The following is a 22,500-nucleotide window of genomic DNA, read 5'->3' on the forward strand; positions in this document are numbered from 1 at the left end:
TTCTGTACGAGCGTATTTTTGTGATGGACCATGTGACACGCTTAGAAAACAATCCCCCCTCTAGTTTGCTGCAGGGCTGCTAACTACTTCAACAACCAGTTTAAAGAAGCTGTGACCAAGAAGTAGCAACTTTGCACAGATAAAGTATGTGTTAAGTATCTATTTGTGCATGTGTTCAGTTTCGCTTCATAATTTAATAAGGCGAAACGCTTATAAAGTCACAACATGGCAGAGAGTAACAGTCTGGCTGCTCACACGTCGTGCGCGCTGGTCGGCGCCTCTGTCCGGGTCCCTCTGCAGGATGGACGAGCTGTAATTCTGGGCCGGGGGCCGGACACCGGAGTCGCCGACAAGAAATGCTCCAGACACCAGGGTGAGGACGAGGTTCACAGACACCGTATGTGTGGGTCATTTATATGTCAAATTCACCACGACATAGTTTTAAACTGCTCAGTAGTTTTATAATGAATGCGAGGCAAGAAACTTGTGATCATTTGGCTAATAATTTAGTAGTTACTTGTATGAATTTAAGGTTGAAGAACATAAATGTCCCCCGCCAGAAAAAACAACCTATGAATGAACTCCATCCACTCCAGAAGTTGCTGAGTTGAAAATAAAAACAATAAATGATCCACTTCTTACACACATCTTGGGAAAGTCAAGTCAAGTCCATTTTATTTGTATAGCCCAATATCACTAATCACAAATTTTCCTCAGGGGTTTTACAATCTGTACAGCAACAGCATCCTCTGTCCTTAGACCCTCGATTCAGATAAGGAAAAAATCACTTAAAATCCTTCAACGGGGAAAAAATGGAAGAAACCTCATGAAGAGCAACAGAGGAGTGATTCCTCTCTCAGGACGAACAGATGTGCAATAGATGTTGTGTGTACAGAATAGAGCAAGAAAGACAGATTATAGAAATGGAACAGGATAACAATATTATATTTATAATATATGAAGAATGATTTGAGTTCCTTATTGCCTTAAATCTTCTTACAGTAGGTTATGAAGGGAGAGAGAAGGATCAAATGACTCCTCTAAACCAGAATTTAGAGGAGGTGGAGGTCTACAGCTGAACCAATTAGTCAATCAATCAATTAGTTGATTGACAGAAAATGAATTGGCAACTGTTTTCATTCATTCAGCCTTTATAGATGGTGGCCTGATGAAAGCAGTTAATTTTCTTTTGTATGGTCACCCTGTGTACACAGGACAATAGAAGCAGAAGCAAAATCAAACATTAAACCTGAAAAAACTGCAAATAAAAAAGAAGGATAATGTTCAAACGTTTGAGTCAGTTTTCAAGCAAAAATGCAAAATATTAGTTGATTGTGTAAATGTGATGATTTGCTGCTTTTCTTTAAATAACACTGTGAATCTTTGGGTTGGACTGTTGGTCGGACAAAACAAGGCATTTGAAGATGTCACCTTTAGGCTCTGGAAATTGTAATGGCCTTTTTTTGTTTTCTGACATTCAATCAATGAATCGAGAGAATTATTGTGAGGTTCATCGATAATGAAAATAATTGTTTGTTGCCGTGCAGTAGACATCATTCTTGTTGCTGTGCATAAAATACTTTCCTCTTGAATAAGAGTATTACCATAATAAAAATGGGTGACAGAATCATTACCGGGAACGCCGTTGTAGGCCACATTTAATGAATACAGGGCTGCAATTATTTTCATCATTGATTTTTCAAATTGATGAATTATTTTTTCAATAAGTCATCTGGTCTATAAAACATCAGAAAAAAGTGAAAAATGCAGATCAAAATTTAAAGCCTGTTGAAGTTGAAATATGCGAACTGCTTGTTGCGTCCAACCAAAAGTTGAAAGCACAAAGGTATTCAGTTTACTATGATAGAAGGAAACCAAGTAAACATTCACATTTGAGAAACTGAAGCCAGTGAAATTATGGAGAAAAAAACGACTGAATCGACAATCAGTCAGTTATCAATTGATATCAAAATTGTGGATATTTTTGGTCAATTTATTAGTTGAGTTATAATTTCAGCTCTATATGCATATCAAAATGTGTGTTTGCATGTGTCTGTGAGTATTATATCTACATGGTTCTAATATTCTTTGTGTTTCTTCCAGTGAAAGTGGTCGCTTGCTTTGCAGACAAGGATGCAGTTGTTACTCAGGTATGAAAACAAACCGTTAAACCCAGCTCACAGTTTAGAGTTCAGTCTATGTATGAAGTTCACAGTAGACCTGCGAATCTCTCTGGCTAGAAAAACACAGCTGGTGGCCACACCTCACAAAACACAACAGAGAGTTAATATTTGACAACACAATCAAAAACATCAGTTATGTTATTGTGTCTGAAAGAGTGACGGCAGCACACCTTTCACTGTGTTATCTCACATCCGTTAAGTTCTAATTGTATAAAGGCTGCGGTCCAATGTCTGTACATGTGTTGTTTTCCTCCACAGCTAGGTCCCAATCCCAGTTTCCTTGATGGTGAGAAGCTGGGCCGTGGTCAGTCTGGTAAACTCGCCCATGGGGGCACCCTCTACCTGGTTAACCAGAACCACCCATTAAAACTGCACTACTCCCTGAGCTCAAATGGAACAGCCTCCAGCCCAGCACAGAGAGGGCTGAAAGCCACAGATAAGACAAAAGGACGAAGGAACGGCAAAGAAAAAGAGGGGCAGTGGAGTCCCACGCCTAAACGCAGTATAAAGGATTTCTTTTCAGCCTCCCCCAAGAAGGTAGCACATTTGGCACTGTTAGGTTATTATTTCATAAAATAGTTTGTGCATCATATTTGCTTGCTTTACAACAAAGATAAAGTTTAAAAAGAAAAATTTAAGTCAAACAACTCAGAAACTGTAATATTAAAACATTTTCACTTCTGTGTAGCCGTCTAAGAGGCCACTGAGCCCAGACAGGGGGCACCATGACGTGAAGCGCCAAAGAAGAGATGAGGAGGACTTAGGTGGATGGATGAAGGAAGAGGAGGAGGATGAGGAGGAGAGACTGGCAGAGGAAAAGCTCAAGCAGCTGCAGAAGTTGGCAGAGAAGTCCATGACACAGAGCACCCAGCCTTCATCTTCTTCATTGTCTTCAAAGGCCTGTGTAAAAAGTAGCTGGCAGCAGTTTGGCAACCTGATGCTTTATACTGCTGCTGGTGTCAAAGCCAGCGACAAGGTGGGAACTGTTTCAATATAATATAATTTTGCAAATTACTCTTTTGAAATGAAAATATCAGGTTAAATTGAATTCAAATTAAGCCTCAATCAAAATCTGTTTAATTGCATGAATAGTAAAAGCTGCAATTGTCAGTAGTTCATGTTTAAAAGCAGTACCTCTGACCCCAGGGTGAAGGTCTCAAGCTCCATCCTGTTTTCCCCAAATGTGGATCTGCAAGAGTATATCAACAAGATCAGACATCATTTTTCATCATCATTCTCATTGCAGCTTTTTAATTGCGATCATTTGCTGCTTTTCTCTGTTTTATAATATTGTGAACAGAAGATCTTTGGGTTTTGGACTTTTGGTCGGACAAAACAAGGCATCAAAATACAAAAAGTCTTTTCTAAATCTATCTAAATCCAAGTATCCAAAATGTCTTTAGATACAAAGCAATTAATTGATAATTCAAGAAAATAGTAGATTCATCTATAATGAAAGTAATTGTTAGTTGCAGCCTTCATTTCTGCTTTTGGTGGGGGATCATCTCATGTCACAGGAAGTGAAAAATCAAAACCAATTGTCTGCTTAATGGCAGTGAGTCAGTGCCTCTCCTACAGTATAGAAAGCTTATCTGACCAGTGTTAGATCAGTTTCCACTCTTATTAACGTGGTTTATTTTCATATAAATACAAAAATGCTGTTTTGGGCTTTAGTGACATCACACTCATTACATGATTTGAGGGTGAAGTTCAAAGTGTTTCAAACAATGATCTCTGCCATTTAGAGACATGAAAGTTGTCTTGTGTCTGGTGACATCATGCATCTAATGTTTAAATGTATGAACACTTCCTCTTCCCTTTGTCCTCTCCAGATTGCTGGCTTTGACATAGATGGCTGCATCATCACCACCAAGTCTGGCAAAGTCTTTCCAACTGCACCAGATGACTGGAAGTATGTCTGCACTCCTGAATGTCCCCTTTTAAAATGTTTGTCATAGTTCAGAAATGTGATAAATGACTAGTCTTTCTCCTTTTCAGGTGGCTTGTAGATATTATATGCCATGTCTAAATGTTTTTCTTGTCCTTGTGTCTGTTTAATTAACAGGATTCTGTACCCTGAGATTCAGCCCAGGCTGGCCAGCTTGCTCAAGAAAGGATACAAGGTGGGGAGGAGTAAAACACAACAGTTGCTTAAGATATTTAGTGAACTTTGCAAGCGTAAAGCATGTGGAATGTTGAATTTTAGATGTTGTGGTTGTGTTTGTCACTTGATTTCTTATTCTACCCTTGTTCTCTTCCTGTAGGTGGTGTTCTTCACCAACCAGATGGGGATTGCTAGAGGAAAACTGAGACCTGAAGTTTTCAAGTCTAAAGTGGAGGACGTCCTCACCACGCTGCAGCTACCTGTGCAGGTGGGTCACGTTGTAGGTTGACTTTAACATCTCACCTAATGATTGTACATGAAACTGATGTTTGTCTGTGTCTCAGGTGTTTGTAGCTGCTGGTCCTGGTATCTACAGGAAACCGGTGATGGGAATGTGGAATCACTTGTGTGAGAAGGTAACTGTCAGCAGAGATGCTTGGACACTAAGGCTGAACAATTAATCGAAAGTTTATCGAAATAGCAACATGGCCTACCGCAATTTTCAAATCGCAGCAGGTGCAATATTTGTTAAAGGCTAAATGTGTGTTAAAACACCATTTTAGATTAAATATTGTCGTGCGGGCTGATGACCTGGCCTACACATCATATTCTACATAATAAAAAAACATCTTTGTTTGGTACAGATCCCTGCAAAAATCACACCATAATCATTTTAATATGTTTTTCAATCAAAATGAGAATAATGATGTAAAAATGATCATTCCCTCTAATATCGCAAATCATAAAATAATCACTATTAGATATTTTTTCAAAATCGTTCAGCCCTATTGGACACACACATACACACACACACACATATCATTTAAAAGCCACACCTCTTATGCAGTATTTGCACTGAGACAAAGCACAAATTACACTCATTGTTATCAATCATGGGAGCCGCCCTTTTATAATTTCTGACAACATTGTTTGTGGTCTTTCCATGTTTGAGAATAAACACTTTGTTTCTGTGTGTTTCCTGCTCAGGCTAATGATGGTGTTCCTGTTAACAAGACACAGAGTCTTTATGTGGGAGGTGAGTGAGCTTGGATATGAAGTGATGTGTCCTCAGTTATCTTCTCTGATATCACACAGACGCTTACATACGTACACATGTGTTCACCTACATTTTAAAAAAAACTTTTAGTTCAATACTTGTGCAATCCTTTTTGCCTAAACTCAAAAACGAACCCAAATCTTAAACCTGATCAGTACATAACACCTAACCCCTGGCCCAGAGATAACCCAGATCAAATCTCCAAGACCAAGAAAAATAACATTTTTTTGCAAACTTTAATATCTCTGTAAGAACATTTGATCCCCAGAAAGACAGAAGTACAAGAGCAGACACAAACATAGACATACAGCTGCTGACTTAACCTCTGTGCACAGATGCTGCAGGAAGGCCAGAGAACTGGGCTCCAGGGAAGAAGAAGAAGGATTTCTCCTGCAGTGACAGACTGGTAAGACATACTCTAGCTTTGTTTTATTGTTTTTACCTCCCAGTGCTTCTCCTCCTCCCCCTGCGTTGACTTGCTTGGTGTGCTAATTTGTTATTGTGTTATTATGTGTCATTCTAAATGTCATTAAGTAAGACTTAAACTTAAAGCACACAACTGATATCATCTGTCTGTAGTTTGCTCTGAACATCGGGTTGCAGTTCCACACTCCAGAGGAGTACTTCTTGGGCTGGAAGAGCGCCCCCTACAGCTTACCTGAATTTGACCCTGTAAGTAGAAATGCAACAGATACTCGCTGTGTGCTGTAACCTTGAAAGCAGTCTGTTTTTTTTCCTATAGTGTATGAGAATTCATGTATAGATTAGGTGTGTGTCTGTATTTTTTGTAAATGTTTTTCTTTATCTGAATAACTAGAGGAAGCTTGACTCCTCCGCCAGACTGTACGACCCGCCGTCTGCCTCCCTCACTTCCAGCAAGACAGAGGTCATTGTTGCTGTGGGTTTCCCTGCATGTAAGTGAAAGTGGACTGTGTATCACCTTTTTCCTTTCTGGACTCCCCTCTCACCAACATCCCTCTGATCTTGTTTCCTCTTCCCTTTCTCTGCAGCGGGTAAATCCACTTTCTTCCACACCCATGTCATACCAAAGGGTTACGTGTACGTCAACAGGGTGAGTGGATTTTATAGGAACGGGTCCCCAGTTCTGTAGGTGCACAGACCCAGAACATTTGGTTCTATATACAAGAAGATTTAAAGTGCTGAAAATAGGCAGTTAATGGTTTATTTTGATTCCCTGCTTTTATATTTGATACATATATTTATAACAGTTTTAAGCATTGTATTATTGTAATTATGATGATAATCACCAACATGGTGAAGGTAATGATGAATGTTCTTTAAAGTCTTCCTTGACATGTTGTGACCAATGTGTAATGTTTCCTTTCTTTGTCAGGACACACTTGGTTCCTGGCAGAGCTGTGTGACTGCATGTGAGCGCGCTCTGAAGGAGGGCCGCAGCGTCGCCGTAGACAACACCAACCCAGACCCCGAGTCTCGCAAACGGTAACGTACAATCGTACCAATATGTGCCGTGCGAGTGTATTTTTGTGTGTGTCCTTGCATGTTTCAGTATGCATATATACTCAGACTCCACCTCACCGGGTACACCTTTATGCAAACAGGCCTCAAAAAGCATCCAAAGACAGAGAGTCATGCTTAAATAAAGGATAATTCTATGCAGACAGATGAGTATATTTGCAGACAGGGTGGAGATGTTCAGTTATTCTGCTCACTAAGCTCTGATTTAAGTCACTGTGAACATTGTTTGATGGTTGATGCTGTTTGGAAATGATGTCAGGAATGATGCTGTAAGTGCAAACTATTTTCAGACAAAACACCTGCCAGCTAACAGAAAATAGTAACAGTTCAGTATATCAAACTGTTAAATGAGCTGAAGGGCTACAGCTGCAGAATATGATGCTCTATCACACGTCTGTCAGCTAAGAACAGAGAACTGATCCAATAGGACACCAAAACTGAATCAATTTTTGCTTTTTACAGTGTGCTGATGACAGGTTAGCACTATAATTAACAATAAAATAAACTACAAAAAAGTTATGACAGACCACATGTTTGTTTCTGTAGTAACTGTATTTATTGCAGTTACTGGTTTTATTCTCTAAAACTTACTCAGCAAAAAAGAGATGCTATAAAAGCAAAGATAACAGAAGAAGTCTATATACCTCATTTCATAGCAAAGAACATGACACCCTTTTTTCAGTGAGGAGAAATATCAATATGTTAAAATGTCATAGTTCAAACAAATATCCAAAGTGTTTTCATTTACCTGTGAATAGCCAAAACACTTTTTACAAGAAAATAAGTATGATAACAAATATATTTAAGTGCTTAAGTCCATTTTCACATTTAATCATTTTACCCTTGTTGAAATCATCATAAATCTTCATCATGTTATTGCATGGGGGAATATTTTTTGGCCCAAACCTGGTTCAAACACAGCAGTTTACTACACAGAAACATCGTAGGTTGCCTTCATTGCCACAGTCTTACCGTTTTTCTAAAGAAATCCAACTAAATGTTAGTACTTCATAAAGTGGACACTGACTGTATGAGGCTGTTGCTGTATTTTGTGGTATGATTCCTTCGGCTCTTTTGCTGCTTGTACGTGCATATTTTTAGTCTATGTTGGTACAAGCAGTGCTTTGTGTGTTTTTTTTTTTTTCCAGATATGTGGATGTGGCCAAGGCAGCAGGAGTGTCCTGTCGCTGTTTCCACTTCTCAGCCTCTCTGGAACAGGCCAAACACAACAACAGAGTATGACTCACCTTTCCACTCTCTCACACTTTCCCCTTTCTTTTCTTTAATCCTTGCTGGTGATGCAGAGTGTTTTTTTTTTTAATGCAATATTATTGTTCTCAGTTCCGTGAGATGGCTCCCTCAGACAGCAAACACCTCAAGGTCAATGACATGGTTTTCCACAGCTACAAGTAAGTGACACTGACCAAGAAAACGCTCATAGTGATTATAAAATGTATTTGTTTCTTTTACTAAAAATTCAAACTTTATGTAAAGCGCTTGAAGAAATTCAGCAAAATGCATGACACCAAAGTCTTTTAATATTCAAATGTAATGCATTTTGGAAACACAAACAGGCTTTTGTTTCATCTTTGTCACTTGATACTATAAATGGACTGACTGTGGACTGTGGACTTTAAAACACTGATAGATAAAAGCATAGCCTTAATAGTGACAGATGACTTTGACCACTCTAATCTATCTCTCTCTCTGGACAGAAAACACTTTGTGGCTCCTGCTCTCTCCGAGGGATTCTCTGAGATTCTCCACATCCACTTTGTCCCTAACTTCAAAGACAGCCAATCAGAAACGCTGTTCCGACAGTTCTCTGAAGGCTGATTGGACTGCTGGCTGTCTAACACCTTTTGACTTCATGGAGACAGAAAAAAATTACATATTGCAACTATTGAAGAAGTGAGATCCAACCAACAAGCAAGACCTTCTGAAAGGGCAGGAAACTTGCATTAGTTAGTAGAGACTGGCATATTTTTCTTCTCCAGCTGAGGAATGTCTGATGCTTATATGCATACTGTATGTCTAACGGCCTCAGACCACAACCTGATGATGTCAACTAGAACTGCAACACTGAATCAATCCATCCATTTATTTCCATCATATCTGCGCTTCAGGAGCTGAGTATGCATGTTATATTTGCTGGGTATAGAAAGAATAGGGTGGACAAAAACAAGTAGAATAACTTTTATATGTTGTTTATTATTTTTTAACAAAAAGGCTAAAAGAATCATTGGTATTCCACTAGACAATAAAGCTTTAGAAAACACTTGATACTGTATTCTTGTCTATGATCAACTATGATGATTTACGTTTGGATAAAGAGGTAAACTATTTTATTATATTCTGCATGAGATATATTATTTGTAATCCAAGCAAATCATCCCTGCAGACCAATTCTGGATCCTCTCAGTTGACCTCTGGCAGGAACTGGATCTCCTCACCCAGATGCTGTTTCAGCCATGGCAAGATCTCGAAGAGGTCGATGTGAAAGTCTCGAGCATCGGGAGGCGGCCTGTCACTGCTGTACCGTGCATGCGGTTCACAAACGTTTGTGGTGCCCCAGCTCACTACTCCCACCTGGAGATAGAAACAGGAGAAATGTCAACGTGATTGCAGTGCATGTGTGTGTGTGTGAGAGAGAGATGAGTCTTGATTTAAAGGAGCCATGTGACTCACCTGAAAGTAGCGCTTTCTTCTTTGCAGGAACAGAGATCCACCAGAGTCACCTGTATAAAAAGAGTCAACATGTAGCTGTCATGAGAATCCCATGTTGGTCAAACTGAGATGATCATTGTACAGGAAGTGCTGAGTCCAGACCTTTACAGGTGACGGGGTCCTGGTATTCCAAGCTGCCTCCAGAACACAGGAACCTGCGTGGAATGTACTCATCCAAAGTCACATCTGTGGGCTGTCTTAGTGTTTGCATTGCCTTCTCCACACAGCCGGGCCTCTGCAGACAGCAAATAAGATACAGTATAACACACATCACTGAGTAGTAAGCGTGAAAGCAGTCCAGTATGAAAGTCACATCACTCACCTGACTCTCAGTGTGAATATGTGTTTCTTTGCGCTTGGAGTTCTTATGGATAAAAAAGGCAGAAGTCTCCTTGTGTGGTAGAAGCTCCTTTCCTGTACACATGTGAATTTTACTCATAAGTCTTATTGGAGGGATTAATGTACCATCATGAATGCTTTCAAAAGACGTACATGCAGACTACTACAGTCTTGTATTCACATCAGTGTCTTGTGTGTTGATGAAAGTGGAAAGGTCAAAAGGTCACATACTATGCTGCTGACAGGTTGAGTTGATTTTCTTCATGGCTCGGCTGGCTGGTACGGTACATGGCAAGCAGATAGGTCTGTTTTATAACATACAGTACATACGCACAATCAACAGTGGAACATTTAAGTTGGTTACATGGGCATCGCTGCACACTGCCCGCTTTTTCATGACAAAATCGGTTGAGTGTTTTTTCTTTGGGCTGTCTTACCTGGCCTCCCTGGAGAGAGGGATGCTCTTGTTCACCTGTACCAGAGCTACATCATAGTCATAGAACTCCGATACATTTCTGTGTTCGAGTGCGTTGATGTTGTACTTGGGGTGCAGGATCACCTTGTTGGAAAGCGCCCTCATTCTGTCACCTGCGAACCGAAAAAGGCGCTTGTTATTTTAACATCAAGTCAACAAGATGGTTCATAGAAAGAACTTTACTGACCTTTACTAATCTAGACTTGCTCTCTTCAATACAGCTAGCTGAATGTAGCAAGGACACTAACACTTTTAGAATTTATGGTTTGATTCCTAAAAGACTAACTTGCGCTAGAAATGTGCTCTTGTCGTACTTTAATGTGATTTTGGCTTAAAACCACTACAGATTCCATCAACCTTCTTTTACCACTTTTCCTTTTCTCCCTTTCTCTGTATTTTTCTCTTAAATGAATCTCCATCTCCAAAACATTTTCCTCGTACTGACACTGACCGTATTGTATTTCCACCTGTCCACTGACTTTCTCTGTGCCCACTCTGGCAAAGCAGTGAGCGGCCGTCAGCACCCAATTCTGACTCACGATGGATCCAAAACATCCAAATGCAGGCTGCAAGAGAGAAAAGTGTTAATGGATGAAAATCCGCTTTAAGATATCAAAAAAATGGGGGGTGGGGTTGCAAACTCACTCTCACTGTTTTCACAGTGACGTGCCAGGGTTTGGTGTAGACTTTTCTTCCACCCTCCTCCTGATCCTTGGAGATGTCCTCCTGAGCTACCCCACACATTGTCACACTCTCGTCACCTGTATTATAAAACCATTTTAATGGTTATACTTAAGTTACAAAAATATTGGTATTGCTGTTAATAGCAATCTCTCCTACTCACTGATGATGCTGTTGAACACGTCTCCCAGTACTTCATAGTCTTTTAGAATAAAGAGGTGCTCCTCACCACGTTTGTTTGAGGCTAAGGAGTTCAACTCATCTTTGTTCACTTTGCTCCCAATTCCAAACACATAGACATCTGAAAACACAACCAGATGTACATAAACCGACTGTATACATACACACCATGTCAACACACTAAAACAAAATGCACATGTGATTTACAATTGCTAGTAATTTTGGTGATGTAGGAACTGCTGCAAGTAAATGTCAAGTGTCATACATGGTGTATGAGACATTTTAATTCAATGTTTGGTTTGATTCTCTTTTATCATTTTACCCAGCAATGTCTCCTCTGTGTGATCAGGGGAGTTGTTGCTGTAGCCCAGCAGGTGCCGGATCTTGGCCAGAGCAATCTGAGGTTTGATGCCTGTGTTGGAGTAACCTGCAGGCAGAAAGAGAAGGAGAAAATGAATGTCTATTCTCAAAAGATACAGCTTATCTAATGTTGGCTTTTCTAATATATAGGGGTTGTAAAAAGTTTTGAGAAGGAAAATGAGCAGGAAATGATGAGTTTGTGAGACTCTCCCTGCATCTTTACCATCTGTTTGTATGATGATGATATTCTGAGTCTCATTAAAATGGTTCCTCTTGCTGTTCTGTTTAAAGAAGGCGATCACCTCACTGACGCTGTGCAAGGCTGCGTGAAGGTTGGTGCCGGTCTTACTCCCGTGGCCTGCAAATGAACAAATGCAAAAGCAATATTTCTACTGAACACATTTGGGCATCATGGTTGTAGTGTATGGCACAGAGATTGCTTGAGCAGATCACACTGCAGGAGATAAAAGGTTATGGTCATTAAATGGATTCATACAGTATATGAATAAAGGAAAACAAGCAGAATCCTACTATGGTAGTCAAAGTCCTCCAGATTCCATATGACGTTCTCTGCATCACCACTTATTTCGGAGTGTCTGATGTCTACAATGGCCTTTGCCTCGCTGGCAAATGATAGCACATGGAACTTCATCTGTACCTCATAACTGTCCAACTAGAAGGAAAACAAAGAACACATGTAGGTTTCACCCCCACTGAGGACGAGTGGCAGACAAGCCGCTTTACAGATGTGCTTAAATGATTTCTGTATCTCTGTCTTCCACCCGCATCTGCTATTGAACTGAATCGCTTAGTACAGACCTTCCTGATAAGAGCGATGGTGGCATTCCTGGATTTTTCAAAGTCCTGCTTTTCAATGCTGCCTGATGTGTCCATTAAGATGTAGATATTCATACGACTGCCTTCAGCTACACGGAAGGTTCGACCAAAGGTCACTGGATGAGGAAAAGGGAAAAATTATAATGACAAACATGCTCTCCTCATCCTCACGCCTTTACTTGACTTACGCTAGTTGCTTTTCTTCTATTCCTCTTGTTTTGAGCATCTGTATAGCAAGTTTGTTTGTACTGCAACACTGTTAAAATATCAATTTGTTCAAATCCTGAAAATAACTTATACCCACCTTTCTTTTTGGAATCTGATGTGAGGACATCCATGACTCCTGCAAGTGATCCCCCTATGGCTTCTGCCACAGCGCTGGGGGAGTCAAAGGTATTCGGGCCTGTAATAAAGCATAAATATAATCATGCATGGAAGTTGTATCCTAATATAATAGTTAATTGTGTACTGTTTTGGGGCTGCTTCAATCACGAGAATTGCTGTAGTTGCACAGTTGTTGATAATATCAGTATAGGTAAATCAAGGATTAGTTGTGCGTATCAGATTCGTTGGCTTTTTTTGGTCTTAAAAATGAATGTTCTGTTGTTTAAATGGAAAAACACCCGAAACTAATTTCTTTAATTCTAACTGTCACACAGCACCTTGGCAACGTGGCGTTGAGCCGCTCCACTCCCTACTCTCCAGGCAAACCCTTTTAGCCGATCCCAGCAGATCCAGACCAGCTTGACACCTGTAGATCACTTTCTCTCCCGTCCGAAACCGGCCTTCTGACATCTGGGCCCCCGGTGGGACCCCTGGGTTCTTACAGTCGTCAGCTGCATTTAAAGACAGGGCAACAAGGGACAAAATCATTTTTCAGGCTATAACCATTAAAAAAGGATATTTGTGCTTTTGTTTATATAGAAATGTTCAGAATAGAAGTTTTAAGACATCAAAAACCCACTGTGAGCACATTGTAGCTACATTATGTCTGACTTATCTGTCACTCATTTAAGTTGATATTCTGTCAGTTGTTCTCTATTGCACTAATGTAAGAAGGAAAAATATAACTATTCATTTTACATAATTTAATCATACACAAGATTTATATTACATGACGAATTTGGTTTTATGCTTGTGCCCTTCCTCACCCTGGTTGTCGCAGATAGGAGTGGTTCCTGTCCACTGCCCAGAGAGGGTGCAGTTCCTCTGGGCTGACCCAGACAGGGTGAACCCTTCCTGGCAGGAGAAGCTCTGCATCGTCCCAACACGAAACCACTGATCCCTGGGCCAGAAGTCCCCATTATCCAGCTGGAGCTGAGCCGGACACAAGATGTCTGAGAGAGGGAGTTTGAGATGGAAAGAGGACGGAGGATGAGGAGAAGAGGATTGATTATAGGCAGGATGAAAACAGGAGGAGAGAATCACAGAGAGTGGTGATGACAGAAAACTCATATTATGAACATAAGAAGCTTGTGTACAAAAAAAATTTAAAAATCCAAAATATTACTTTTGCACGAGGCCTGTGACACCAGTCTGCCAGTGGCTAATCTCATGGGTGACCATTCCCCATTTGCACCGCAGAGCCTATAGCTGACCGGGAAAGGGTATTGACCAGGACCACAGTGATAGGTCAGTACACTTCCCTCCAGTCCTCCCTGTGGAGGAAACATCTTGTCACTTTCTGAGTTAAATTAAGTAACGTGAAGTTTTACGGTAAAGAGATGCTAAATTTGTTTCACATTCCAGTCTCCATATTCCATATTTCCTCTTCTCAGTCCATCTACTCCTAGCTAAATGAGCACTTTTTAAACTCTGTTTTGCTTTGTTTTATATTTGTGTTATAAAACTATTTTTATGTCTCTTGACTAATTTAGTTTAGGATTCAATACAAAACGACTACAGCAGAGCTTTCCAAGGAGATTAGACCACCTATAAAAACAATTTTACTTGCATACTTTTTACTAAATTAATGTTTTATTTCACTGCATATCATCGTTTCTAACATCAAAATATTTTATCTCTATTTGTCCTTGTACTGTTTGTTAATTATCTTATAACCTCTGCTCTGGAGTTCTATATTTGTGCTATATCATTAGCTCATTGAAGTGGATTTGTATTATTTTGTTACTACATAAATTAATCTTAAGATTCAATACATAACAAACAACCACATCAGGTGCGCAGGGATGTAAAATATGCAGATATACACTGTTAAAAGAGCATTCTGTCACTTTAGTGTACAATGTGACCTCTTAGCATTTTACCTAAGCCTTTAATCTCATGTGATGTTAGCTAAAAATGAAGGTAAAAGGTGTGTTATTTTTACCTGTGAATAGGTGACATGTCCACCTTTGATGCTCTCTGTGGTTGAGCAGTTCAGAGGAGTATCTATGTATGAGTAATCATAATACTCTTCCTCCTGCAGCAACACTGGAGCACAAACATGCAGGCACACACATGTGTCAACACAGCCAGAGATCCATATGAATGCTACCAAACACAACTGTACATTAAGTGTAACATAGAAGTGAAAAGCTCACCATTCTGGAAAGAGATGAAGAGCAGGATCCACGGTATGGACTTGACATACATGACCAGACTCTGTATCAGCTGTGTTCGTGTCTTTGAGTGACAAAAACCACAGCGAGAGTGTCTGAATCGACCTGCAGTCTGCTGCTTTATTTGATGACTGATTACCCATTAACACAGCAGCACCAAACAGAGAAGGAGGTATTGAGCAATTCAAGAAAAAACACAGAATTGAGCTCTTACTTTCATTTTTGATTACCCTGATTTGATCTCTTTCTCTTTCTCTTTAGGATTCTGAGCAGTTTAGTATTTCTTTTAGTGACATTTTAACATCACATATTCATTTAAAATAAAAGCTGCTCCAGCTGCAATGTCATGAGCCAGCTTTGGGTATTAATGCTATTTCAAATCTCACAATCTCTTTAGCACAACTTAATGTTATTCTCAATTCCCAAACAAAGCCTCACCCCAATTCTGTTGTTGTTTTGATGCCTAATTACCAAGAATGATTACTAATTGACTCAGATTGCGTCGTCTCTGTGCCAAAGTTTTTTTGGTTTGATTTAAAAGTTGTGTAGTTCTCACGTGTACGATTGTTAGTGTGTTTGTGCAACTGCTCAATCATACATCTGGGCATGCAAGCGTGCGTGTAACTGAATCATTTTAGAAGCTTAAAAGATCATTATAGGGATTATAGAGTTTTAACAGGGACCCCCACCTCCACCTTCCCCTGTTGTCCCCTGTCCCCTCCCTCCTCCTCCTCCAAGGGGCTCAGTCCTCTCAGCTGACTCGGCTTTGTTCAACACTGTGAAGGAGTTTTCTAAAACTCTTTTGTAACCACTCACACACCATCAAAAAAACAAGAGAACTATACAGGTCGATGCTGCTGACACTAAACTACACAAAAGGACAGACACCAGCAGCAAACATGGATATTTTGATAAGTTAACAGGGATAGTTTTATGTGACAAAACTTTTTTTTAATTTTACATTTTATCTGGATTATGTTACTGGATGTCCAACAAAGGACTGCTCTGCTATGCTGTAGGAGTGAAGGCCGTACACTTTCTACACTTCAGTGGAAGTTTACAGTCGGAGCAAAAAGTGAACAATGTTGAGAAAACCCAGGATAAGGTCTTTAACATTTCTTCATGGACAAATAGCTCTCATCAGGATGTCAAGACTGGTGTATTTATCACGACATCAGGCTCTTTGAGGAGAGGAGCACTGATTAGAGTGCCTCTTGTTTCCCTGACGGAGGGACAGCAGACTAAAGATGTCTGACCTCAGCCAAGTAGCCGTGTACTCAGACTCCTCAGACATTTATAAGGTGAGTGAGGATGATGAGATGGATGATAATAGTGCTGTACTGTGGGAAAGGTCACAGAGTTATCGGGACGTTCAACAGATGTTCATTTGTTACAGCCTTACTTGAAATAGACTCGGTTAAGATTCAATTGGTGACAAACAAACAAATTCATGTTTTGACTCAAGAGCTGGTTTTAATCAAGATTTGAAGGTGAAGGTTCCCCTTCTGGATTGGGCACTGATTTTTGCCCCTTCAAAATATCTTGATCATTAAGTTATAGTTATAATGCATCTTAGCTGTGAGGTTTGAACCAAGTCATATTTTTAGGCTGGAAACCTGCATGTGTCTAAAATTTGTGCATGATCACTGCAAATGTAACTGCACTGTAAGGGTTAGTATCTGAAGTGTGTGTTTTGCTGAAAAGCGACCACTGTGGCCACAAGCTGCAGTTACAGGATGATGGTACATCAGATTTTCCTACATTTCCCAAGATTCTCTTTAGTCTGTCGCTTTAAAGACACCATCACCAGATGGCCTGGCCAAAAGTGAGTGGAATGGGACCATAAATAGAAAGTAAAGTCAGCAAGGTGACTTTTTAATGTCTGTTATGCAGCAATATCTATCTAAAGTTTAACACTGGTCCCACAAGCTACTGGTCATATCAGACCAAGTAATGCTGTCACCTAAATCCTTGAATGTATTGTAGTTAGGAATGATGCATTTCATTACTTATGAATTCAACTTTTCATTTGCAAGAGGAAGAATGTGATATTTCTTCTTTCAGAAACTATAAAATCTTGCTTTAAAATCAACACTTTTATAAATATCTTATATAGATTTTTATATTTTCATTTCCACTTTCCTCTGTTCTGCTTTTCTCAGAATGTGTTCTGCAATCCCGCCTTCGAGCTGGAGGGGGAGCGAGAGGAAAGGGTGGAGGGATTCAGAACCTCCTCATCCACCCCTGAACCAATCAAACCACCAGCAGCTGGTGGGTTAGCCAACCAGTTTACTGCTTGAACTGTGTTGGACTGGGTGTGTGGGAGTGTGTGTATTGGATTAGTAACACTATTGCCTCACTTATATCTGCTGACTTTTAGTCCAGTTTTCAAAATGAGTAAATAAAAGTGTGTGTTATAAAAACTGTGTGCAAAACATGGTGATTATATATCTCAACTCAAGGTCCCCATACAAGTTTTTGTTAGAACTTTTTCCTAGTTGTCATGACAACTTACTAAGCTCCATCACTGATAAAGACCATGAGATGCAGTAAGAGTACCATGAGTTGATTATTTGCCAAATTACTATTCCCAAGGTCATAAATGAACCTTTATGTTCAACAGTAATTATTATAAACAGAAACCAGAGATTCATTGAAAAGATTTGAGAAGACTAAACTTAAAACATGATTAAGTTAAATACAAAGGTTACAAAACATGTGCATAAGATTCCATTTTAATAACTATTAGGTGTTAAATAAAATGGGAATAAAAGGGAAATAAAATTCAAATTACATGCAAAAAGTAAAACTAAAAGAAAGTTAAAATCGTAAGTATATGAACTGTTGTAGCAATCAAGCTCTTCTCTGTGCTGCAATACTGTACATGTTAATATGTGTGTGCGCTCTATCACTCAGGCCTGGGCTGGGGTCTATTCGGGGTGTGTGTTATGCGTCTGCGGGGACCAGGTTGTGGCTGGGGAGTGGTTGTGGTCTCTGCTGCTGCCCTGCTCCTGGTAGCAGCCATCGGACTGGCGCTGGCCCTCATCCTCACACGTGAGTCGGACTGATGTTTGCAGTGATTCTATGAATTCAACTGCACCATAAAGCATGTATTTATTTATTAATATTATTATTTAGAATAAGTAATTACTTTTTTCTATAGAACAAACCTTTTCTCTGACTAGACGATCTGTCATATTTCCGTCATGTGTTGCTATTTTCTGTCCATGATGTAGAGATCAAAGGTCAGGCAGTAGAGGAGCAGTTGCTGCCCACCAGCCCTCCAGACCTGCTGAGTGCAGGAGCGTCCCACACTTTACCCACAATTCCTGCCAACAGAAGTCAGCAGGACAGTTCATCAGCACCGCAGCCCGCTAAGATCCCCCCATCTGAAACACGTAGGACACTCAAACAATATGCCCACTTACTTTAATATTGTAATGTAATATAAAACATTTAAAACATTTACAAGGTAAATTTCTTTACCTGGAGGCCTTTTCTTTTTTTAGTGATTTAGACAAGACATTATTTTCTGTCTCCCAGGTTGTGGAGGAGTTTTGACTGAAGCAGAGGGCAGTTTCAGTTCACCTAACCACCCCGGCTCCTACCCCACCAACTCCCTGTGTGTGTGGGTGATCAGAGTCCCGCCCCCCTCCTTGGTCCAGATCCATGTTTCCTCCCTGAACGTGGAGGGTCCATCTCCCTGCCTGTTTGACTGGCTGGAGGTGCAGGAGCAGATAGAGCAGAGCTCTGTGGTCACCAGGTTGGTCGCTGATCACTTGTCACAACACATGCGTGACACACTCTCAGGACGGTGGAATCACTCCTCATTTTACATTATACACTCATACTCCCTTGTCAGCTGTTATTTTCATAATACAGTGCGTAGCTCACTTTTAAAAGGTTCTGCTTGTGTTAAAAAGTTTATATATTTGCTACATATTTTGGGTTGCACATAGATTTTTCTGAGATAAATTCCAAAACCACCTACAATGTAAATGTAATAAGTTCCTACCATCTGCTAAGTGTTTGGAGGACTTTACTATTGAAGGAAAGGTAAAGTATGGATGTGTTTTCTGGCAAATTTGAGTGAATAAAAATGTCAGACAGACCTGAAATTCAAACCTACGCAACAGTAACTTTTTAAAGCAACATTTTTATAGGTTTTACCTGAAGGAACATTGTTAGGGTTCATGTCATTACCTTAAAAAGTTGGTAGATGGCACTGCTGGTCTGTGCATGATTGGGGAGTACTTCTAGGTACTGAATGCTTCTTGGAAATATTTCATTACATGTAAATACTTTGACCTTTTTGTTACTTGCATTCTTGGAAAGTGTTGTAACATGATTCATGAAATTCTAAAAATGTTACACAACTCTTGCTTACAAATCCTCTCAAGAATTTACAGGGTGAAGTTCAGACTAAAAGCTCCAAACTGTAATATGGAGGGAAAAAAAGTTCCAATAAAATTCTACATTTCTCTCCTGCAGGTTCTGTGGAAACGTAGCGCCACCAACAGTCAACACAAACAGCAGCACGGTGTGGGTCACCTTCCGATCTGATGGCAGCATTGCAGGCAGCGGCTTCACAGCACAGTACAAGGCCATCCTGCCTGGACACAGTCAGTAATGTGTGTGTGTGTGTGTGTGTAACTGCATGTGATATACATGAATACTTTTTCTAATGCTCATTTGCATCTATGTGCATATGTTCTCTCAGAGAGCTGCTCCAGAGAAGAGTTCATGTGTGACAGTGGTCGCTGTCTGCTGCCTGTGTCTGTGTGTGACGGTCATCCAAACTGCCAAGACCAAACAGACGAGGCGAACTGCAGCCATAAAAACAAGGGTGAGAACATGCAAACTAAGTTAGAAACATACTATAGAGAAAAGTTACACACTTTTTTTTAAAAGCCCTAGTTGCTTCTGTTTTTTCACAGAATGTGGTGGGCAGAAGAGCGGGCCGTATGGTTACCTGGCAAGTCCAAACCACCCCAGGCCTTATCCTCACCAGCAGGTACATTCACTGCCAAACACACTCCAAACTGGCTATTACAGGACTGATAAACTTGTGTTTTTCACTAATCTTGGGTTCCCCTGTTTGCCATCAGTTGTGTATATGGTACATATCTGTTGACGAGGGTCACTTCATCACACTGAGCTTCAGAAACTTCAGTCTGGAGACTCAGGATGTGTGTGAGTTTGACTATGTGGAGGTGCACGACAGCGTCGACACTGGAGCTGGTCGAGTTCTGGGAAGGTGAGACATATCGAAGTCTTCATTTTTTTTTGCATGTCAAATGTTTAGTTAGATTCCTACCCTGCTATTACAGCTTCAACTGCCTGGACAGTAACTGTAGCTTCAGTTATCCTTTCGTTGCTGTTTAAATCCTGTATGATAAGAATAAACAAGGGTAAATGTGTCTTCCTTTATGTAAGTTATATAACCACAATGTTCTGAAGCCCCTTTTGTTTGCTTTGCCTTTGTCTCAGGTTTTGTGGTACCAGCTTCCCACCAGACCTGACCTCCTCTGGCCCCCACATGACTGTGGTGTTTGTGGCTGATGAGGGAGTGGCCGACAGCGGCTTCAACGCAACATATCAGGCTGTGTCTCTACTGGATAGTGAGTTCTTGCTTTTGTTAAGCTAATTCATTCAGTTCAGTTCATTTATCCATTGCCTCTGATCTTCCTGTATTCCCTTTTCTTCTCCTTTCTTTGATGCCTTTTCCTTCCTCAAATGAAATGACCTCATTTGACCATATTTCTTCTCCTTACTTCCTTTTGCTCTATATGACCTACATTTATTCTCCAAAAACTGGGAGCAGCTGTTAACGCCATGCTTCTTCCTTTGCTCTTCACATAGTCTCTTTTTGCTTTCTATAACCGACTCCTGTGTTTGTTTTTTCAAGGGACATGTGGTCCTAGCCAGTTTGCATGCAGTACAGGAGAGTGTCTTCAGCCGCAGTGGTTGTGTGATGGATGGAACGACTGCTCTGATGGAGCAGATGAGCAGGGCTGCGGCAACTCCACCTACCCTCCTTTCAGTGAGTCCATGCTATCTCTGACCCCAATCAGAGGGCTGCTAGACTGTCACAGATACAGCGGTGTTTGTTTCCAGCACCACTGAGAAGAAAATGCAAGAAGTTTGGCTGTTGAAATCACCCATAAAATAAAAAACAAACCCTATCAGAATTAAAACTCAAAGAAACTAAATGTTAAGGCCTTGACTTTATAGATAAGTGTAAAATAAGAACAGGAATGATTTCCTTTCTCCATGCCGCCAGCTTCATCATGCGAGTTCATAGAGGTAGAGATGTGTCAGGGCCTCAGCTACAACCTCACCTCCTTCCCCAACATCTGGCTGTCCATTGCTGATCAAAGAGAAGCTGCCACACTCCTACAACAGTATCGGGTAAGAGCTACTTTCATAACCTACCTTTTATTTCATGTTACTGATCTGCCATCTTTAAAAATTGGGCCTCTTGGAAGCACAAACACACACAATCAAAGAATGAACTGACCGCTGTAGCTTCTTCAACAGCTGTACAGCAGTTTCAACCCACACACTTAACCTTCTCGTCCAAGGTGTTGATGGAGCTGGCATGCTTCGAGCCCCTGCGGAAGCTGGTGTGCGGGATGTTCCTGCCCCAGTGCAGCCCTCACGGTGGCGTCCTCCAGCCCTGCCGTTCAGTCTGCTCCTCAGCCGAGCAGCAATGCAGCCAAGCCCTGGACCTCTTCTCCTTCAGCTGGCCCTTCAACTGCCACCTCCTGCCTGACTCACAGGACCCCATGGAGTGCTCACTGCCTTGATGCCTCAACATCAACAATGCCTTAACGTTACCGCTGTGTTGTTAGTGAGAGATCATATCATATCATACCTGGTCTGCTCCAAAACAGACATCTGGCACCAGATGGAGTGTTTGAGGACTGAAAGGCCTGAACTTCAAAGAACTGGAGACCAGGCCAGTTTTTCACAGCAGGTCCACAGCATTAAAGAGTTGTGTTGTAGCAAGCAGACTGACTTCCAGCAAAATTGCAACCCTCAACACACTGCTGCCTGTGGAGCTTGTAACATAGAATATTATGGCATCGTAGCAATTTTTAAAGAAGGCTGACACTGTGGCCACAGCTGACGATTACAGGATCGTGGCTAATGTCAAAATGTAGTGCTACAGTAGCACAAGTGGAGAAGAGTGATAAGGTCAATAAACAACATCTGTTGAACAGTGTTTTCTAACTAAAATTTTTATTAGTTACAAAGTTAGTCTTGCTTTAAAGAAGCCATAAAGGAGATGAAAATTAGTTTTTATCTTATTTAGATACCAACTAAGCTAAAAAAAAAAGTTCTCAATCTCCAATAGGAATCACGCTGTTTTGCTGTAAATTGTCTTTTTTGCACTATTTATTGCTTTGACGTCAATTGTAAAAAACAGATCATCTATGAAGAGTGAATGATACAGTCAGAGTACAATTAAAACCATCGTCATTGCATTGTTC

At 40.5% G+C, this 22,500-nt stretch overlaps 3 protein-coding genes across 5 annotated transcripts; 2 read left to right on the top strand and 1 right to left on the bottom strand.

Annotated features, from left to right (window-relative positions):
- Positions 1–42: 42 nt before the first annotated feature.
- LOC121898422 (polynucleotide kinase 3'-phosphatase) lies at positions 43–9,127 on the top strand. Of its 2 annotated transcripts, none has more exons than XM_042413474.1 (17): positions 43–144; positions 2,104–2,150; positions 2,442–2,720; positions 2,872–3,159; positions 4,016–4,095; positions 4,249–4,306; positions 4,448–4,555; positions 4,632–4,703; positions 5,275–5,323; positions 5,680–5,750; positions 5,924–6,016; positions 6,162–6,258; positions 6,355–6,416; positions 6,699–6,808; positions 7,993–8,080; positions 8,186–8,253; positions 8,560–9,127. In XM_042413474.1, coding segments are annotated over exons 1-17 (1,692 nt in total). In that variant the 5' UTR covers positions 43–143; the 3' UTR covers positions 8,681–9,127. The 2 variants fall into 2 exon arrangements, with proteins under 2 accessions (XP_042269408.1, XP_042269407.1); XM_042413473.1 differs by having other exon boundaries at positions 49–373.
- Positions 8,605–15,072, bottom strand: si:ch1073-280e3.1 (complement C2). Of its 2 annotated transcripts, XM_042413472.1 has the most exons (19): positions 14,987–15,072; positions 14,773–14,876; positions 13,954–14,101; positions 13,595–13,780; positions 13,106–13,279; positions 12,748–12,846; positions 12,426–12,559; positions 12,138–12,279; positions 11,830–11,964; positions 11,569–11,673; positions 11,230–11,367; positions 11,031–11,146; positions 10,837–10,951; positions 10,348–10,498; positions 10,142–10,215; positions 9,894–9,985; positions 9,674–9,806; positions 9,533–9,582; positions 8,605–9,433 (listed from the first exon to the last, which is right to left on the bottom strand). In XM_042413472.1, exons 1-19 carry the CDS (start codon positions 15,036–15,038, stop codon positions 9,263–9,265), a joined length of 2,319 nt encoding a protein of 772 aa, XP_042269406.1. In that variant the 5' UTR covers positions 15,039–15,072; the 3' UTR covers positions 8,605–9,262. The 2 variants fall into 2 exon arrangements, with proteins under 2 accessions (XP_042269406.1, XP_042269405.1); XM_042413471.1 differs by having other exon boundaries at positions 9,674–9,985.
- A 560-nt stretch (positions 15,073–15,632) lies between these two features.
- On the top strand, positions 15,633–22,290 carry LOC121899178 (membrane frizzled-related protein). The gene is made up of 13 exons (XM_042414830.1): positions 15,633–16,305; positions 17,167–17,275; positions 17,921–18,058; positions 18,241–18,402; positions 18,548–18,767; positions 19,496–19,626; positions 19,725–19,850; positions 19,942–20,018; positions 20,113–20,261; positions 20,495–20,625; positions 20,913–21,047; positions 21,288–21,415; positions 21,589–22,290. The coding sequence occupies exons 1-13, from the start codon at positions 16,252–16,254 to the stop codon at positions 21,811–21,813; spliced, it is 1,785 nt and encodes a 594-aa protein (XP_042270764.1). The 5' UTR covers positions 15,633–16,251; the 3' UTR covers positions 21,814–22,290.
- The last annotated feature ends 210 nt before the right edge of the window (positions 22,291–22,500 follow it).

Source organism: Thunnus maccoyii, chromosome 6 (assembly GCF_910596095.1).
Source record: "Thunnus maccoyii chromosome 6, fThuMac1.1, whole genome shotgun sequence".
Classification (NCBI taxonomy): domain Eukaryota; kingdom Metazoa; phylum Chordata; class Actinopteri; order Scombriformes; family Scombridae; genus Thunnus; species Thunnus maccoyii.

Bases quoted from the DNA above. Each gene is read 5' to 3' on its own strand.
- LOC121899178 (XM_042414830.1), top strand. From the start codon at position 16,252: ATGTCTGACCTCAGCCAAGTAGCCGTGTACTCAGACTCCTCAGACATT. The intron at 19,627-19,724 runs GTCAGTAATGTG...ATGTTCTCTCAG, and splicing joins GGCCATCCTGCCTGGACACA to AGAGCTGCTCCAGAGAAGAG. The intron at 21,416-21,588 runs GTAAGAGCTACT...TTCTCGTCCAAG, and splicing joins CACTCCTACAACAGTATCGG to GTGTTGATGGAGCTGGCATG.
- LOC121898422 (XM_042413473.1), top strand. From the start codon at position 226: ATGGCAGAGAGTAACAGTCTGGCTGCTCACACGTCGTGCGCGCTGGTC. The intron at 2,151-2,441 runs GTATGAAAACAA...TTTCCTCCACAG, and splicing joins AGGATGCAGTTGTTACTCAG to CTAGGTCCCAATCCCAGTTT. The intron at 4,704-5,274 runs GTAACTGTCAGC...TTTCCTGCTCAG, and splicing joins GGAATCACTTGTGTGAGAAG to GCTAATGATGGTGTTCCTGT.
- si:ch1073-280e3.1 (XM_042413471.1), bottom strand. From the start codon at position 15,038: ATGTATGTCAAGTCCATACCGTGGATCCTGCTCTTCATCTCTTTCCAG. The intron at 11,965-12,137 runs GTAGGATTCTGC...GTTCATTTGCAG, and splicing joins GGAGGACTTTGACTACCATA to GCCACGGGAGTAAGACCGGC. The intron at 11,674-11,829 runs GTAAAGATGCAG...TTCTGCCTGCAG, and splicing joins CATCATCATACAAACAGATG to GTTACTCCAACACAGGCATC.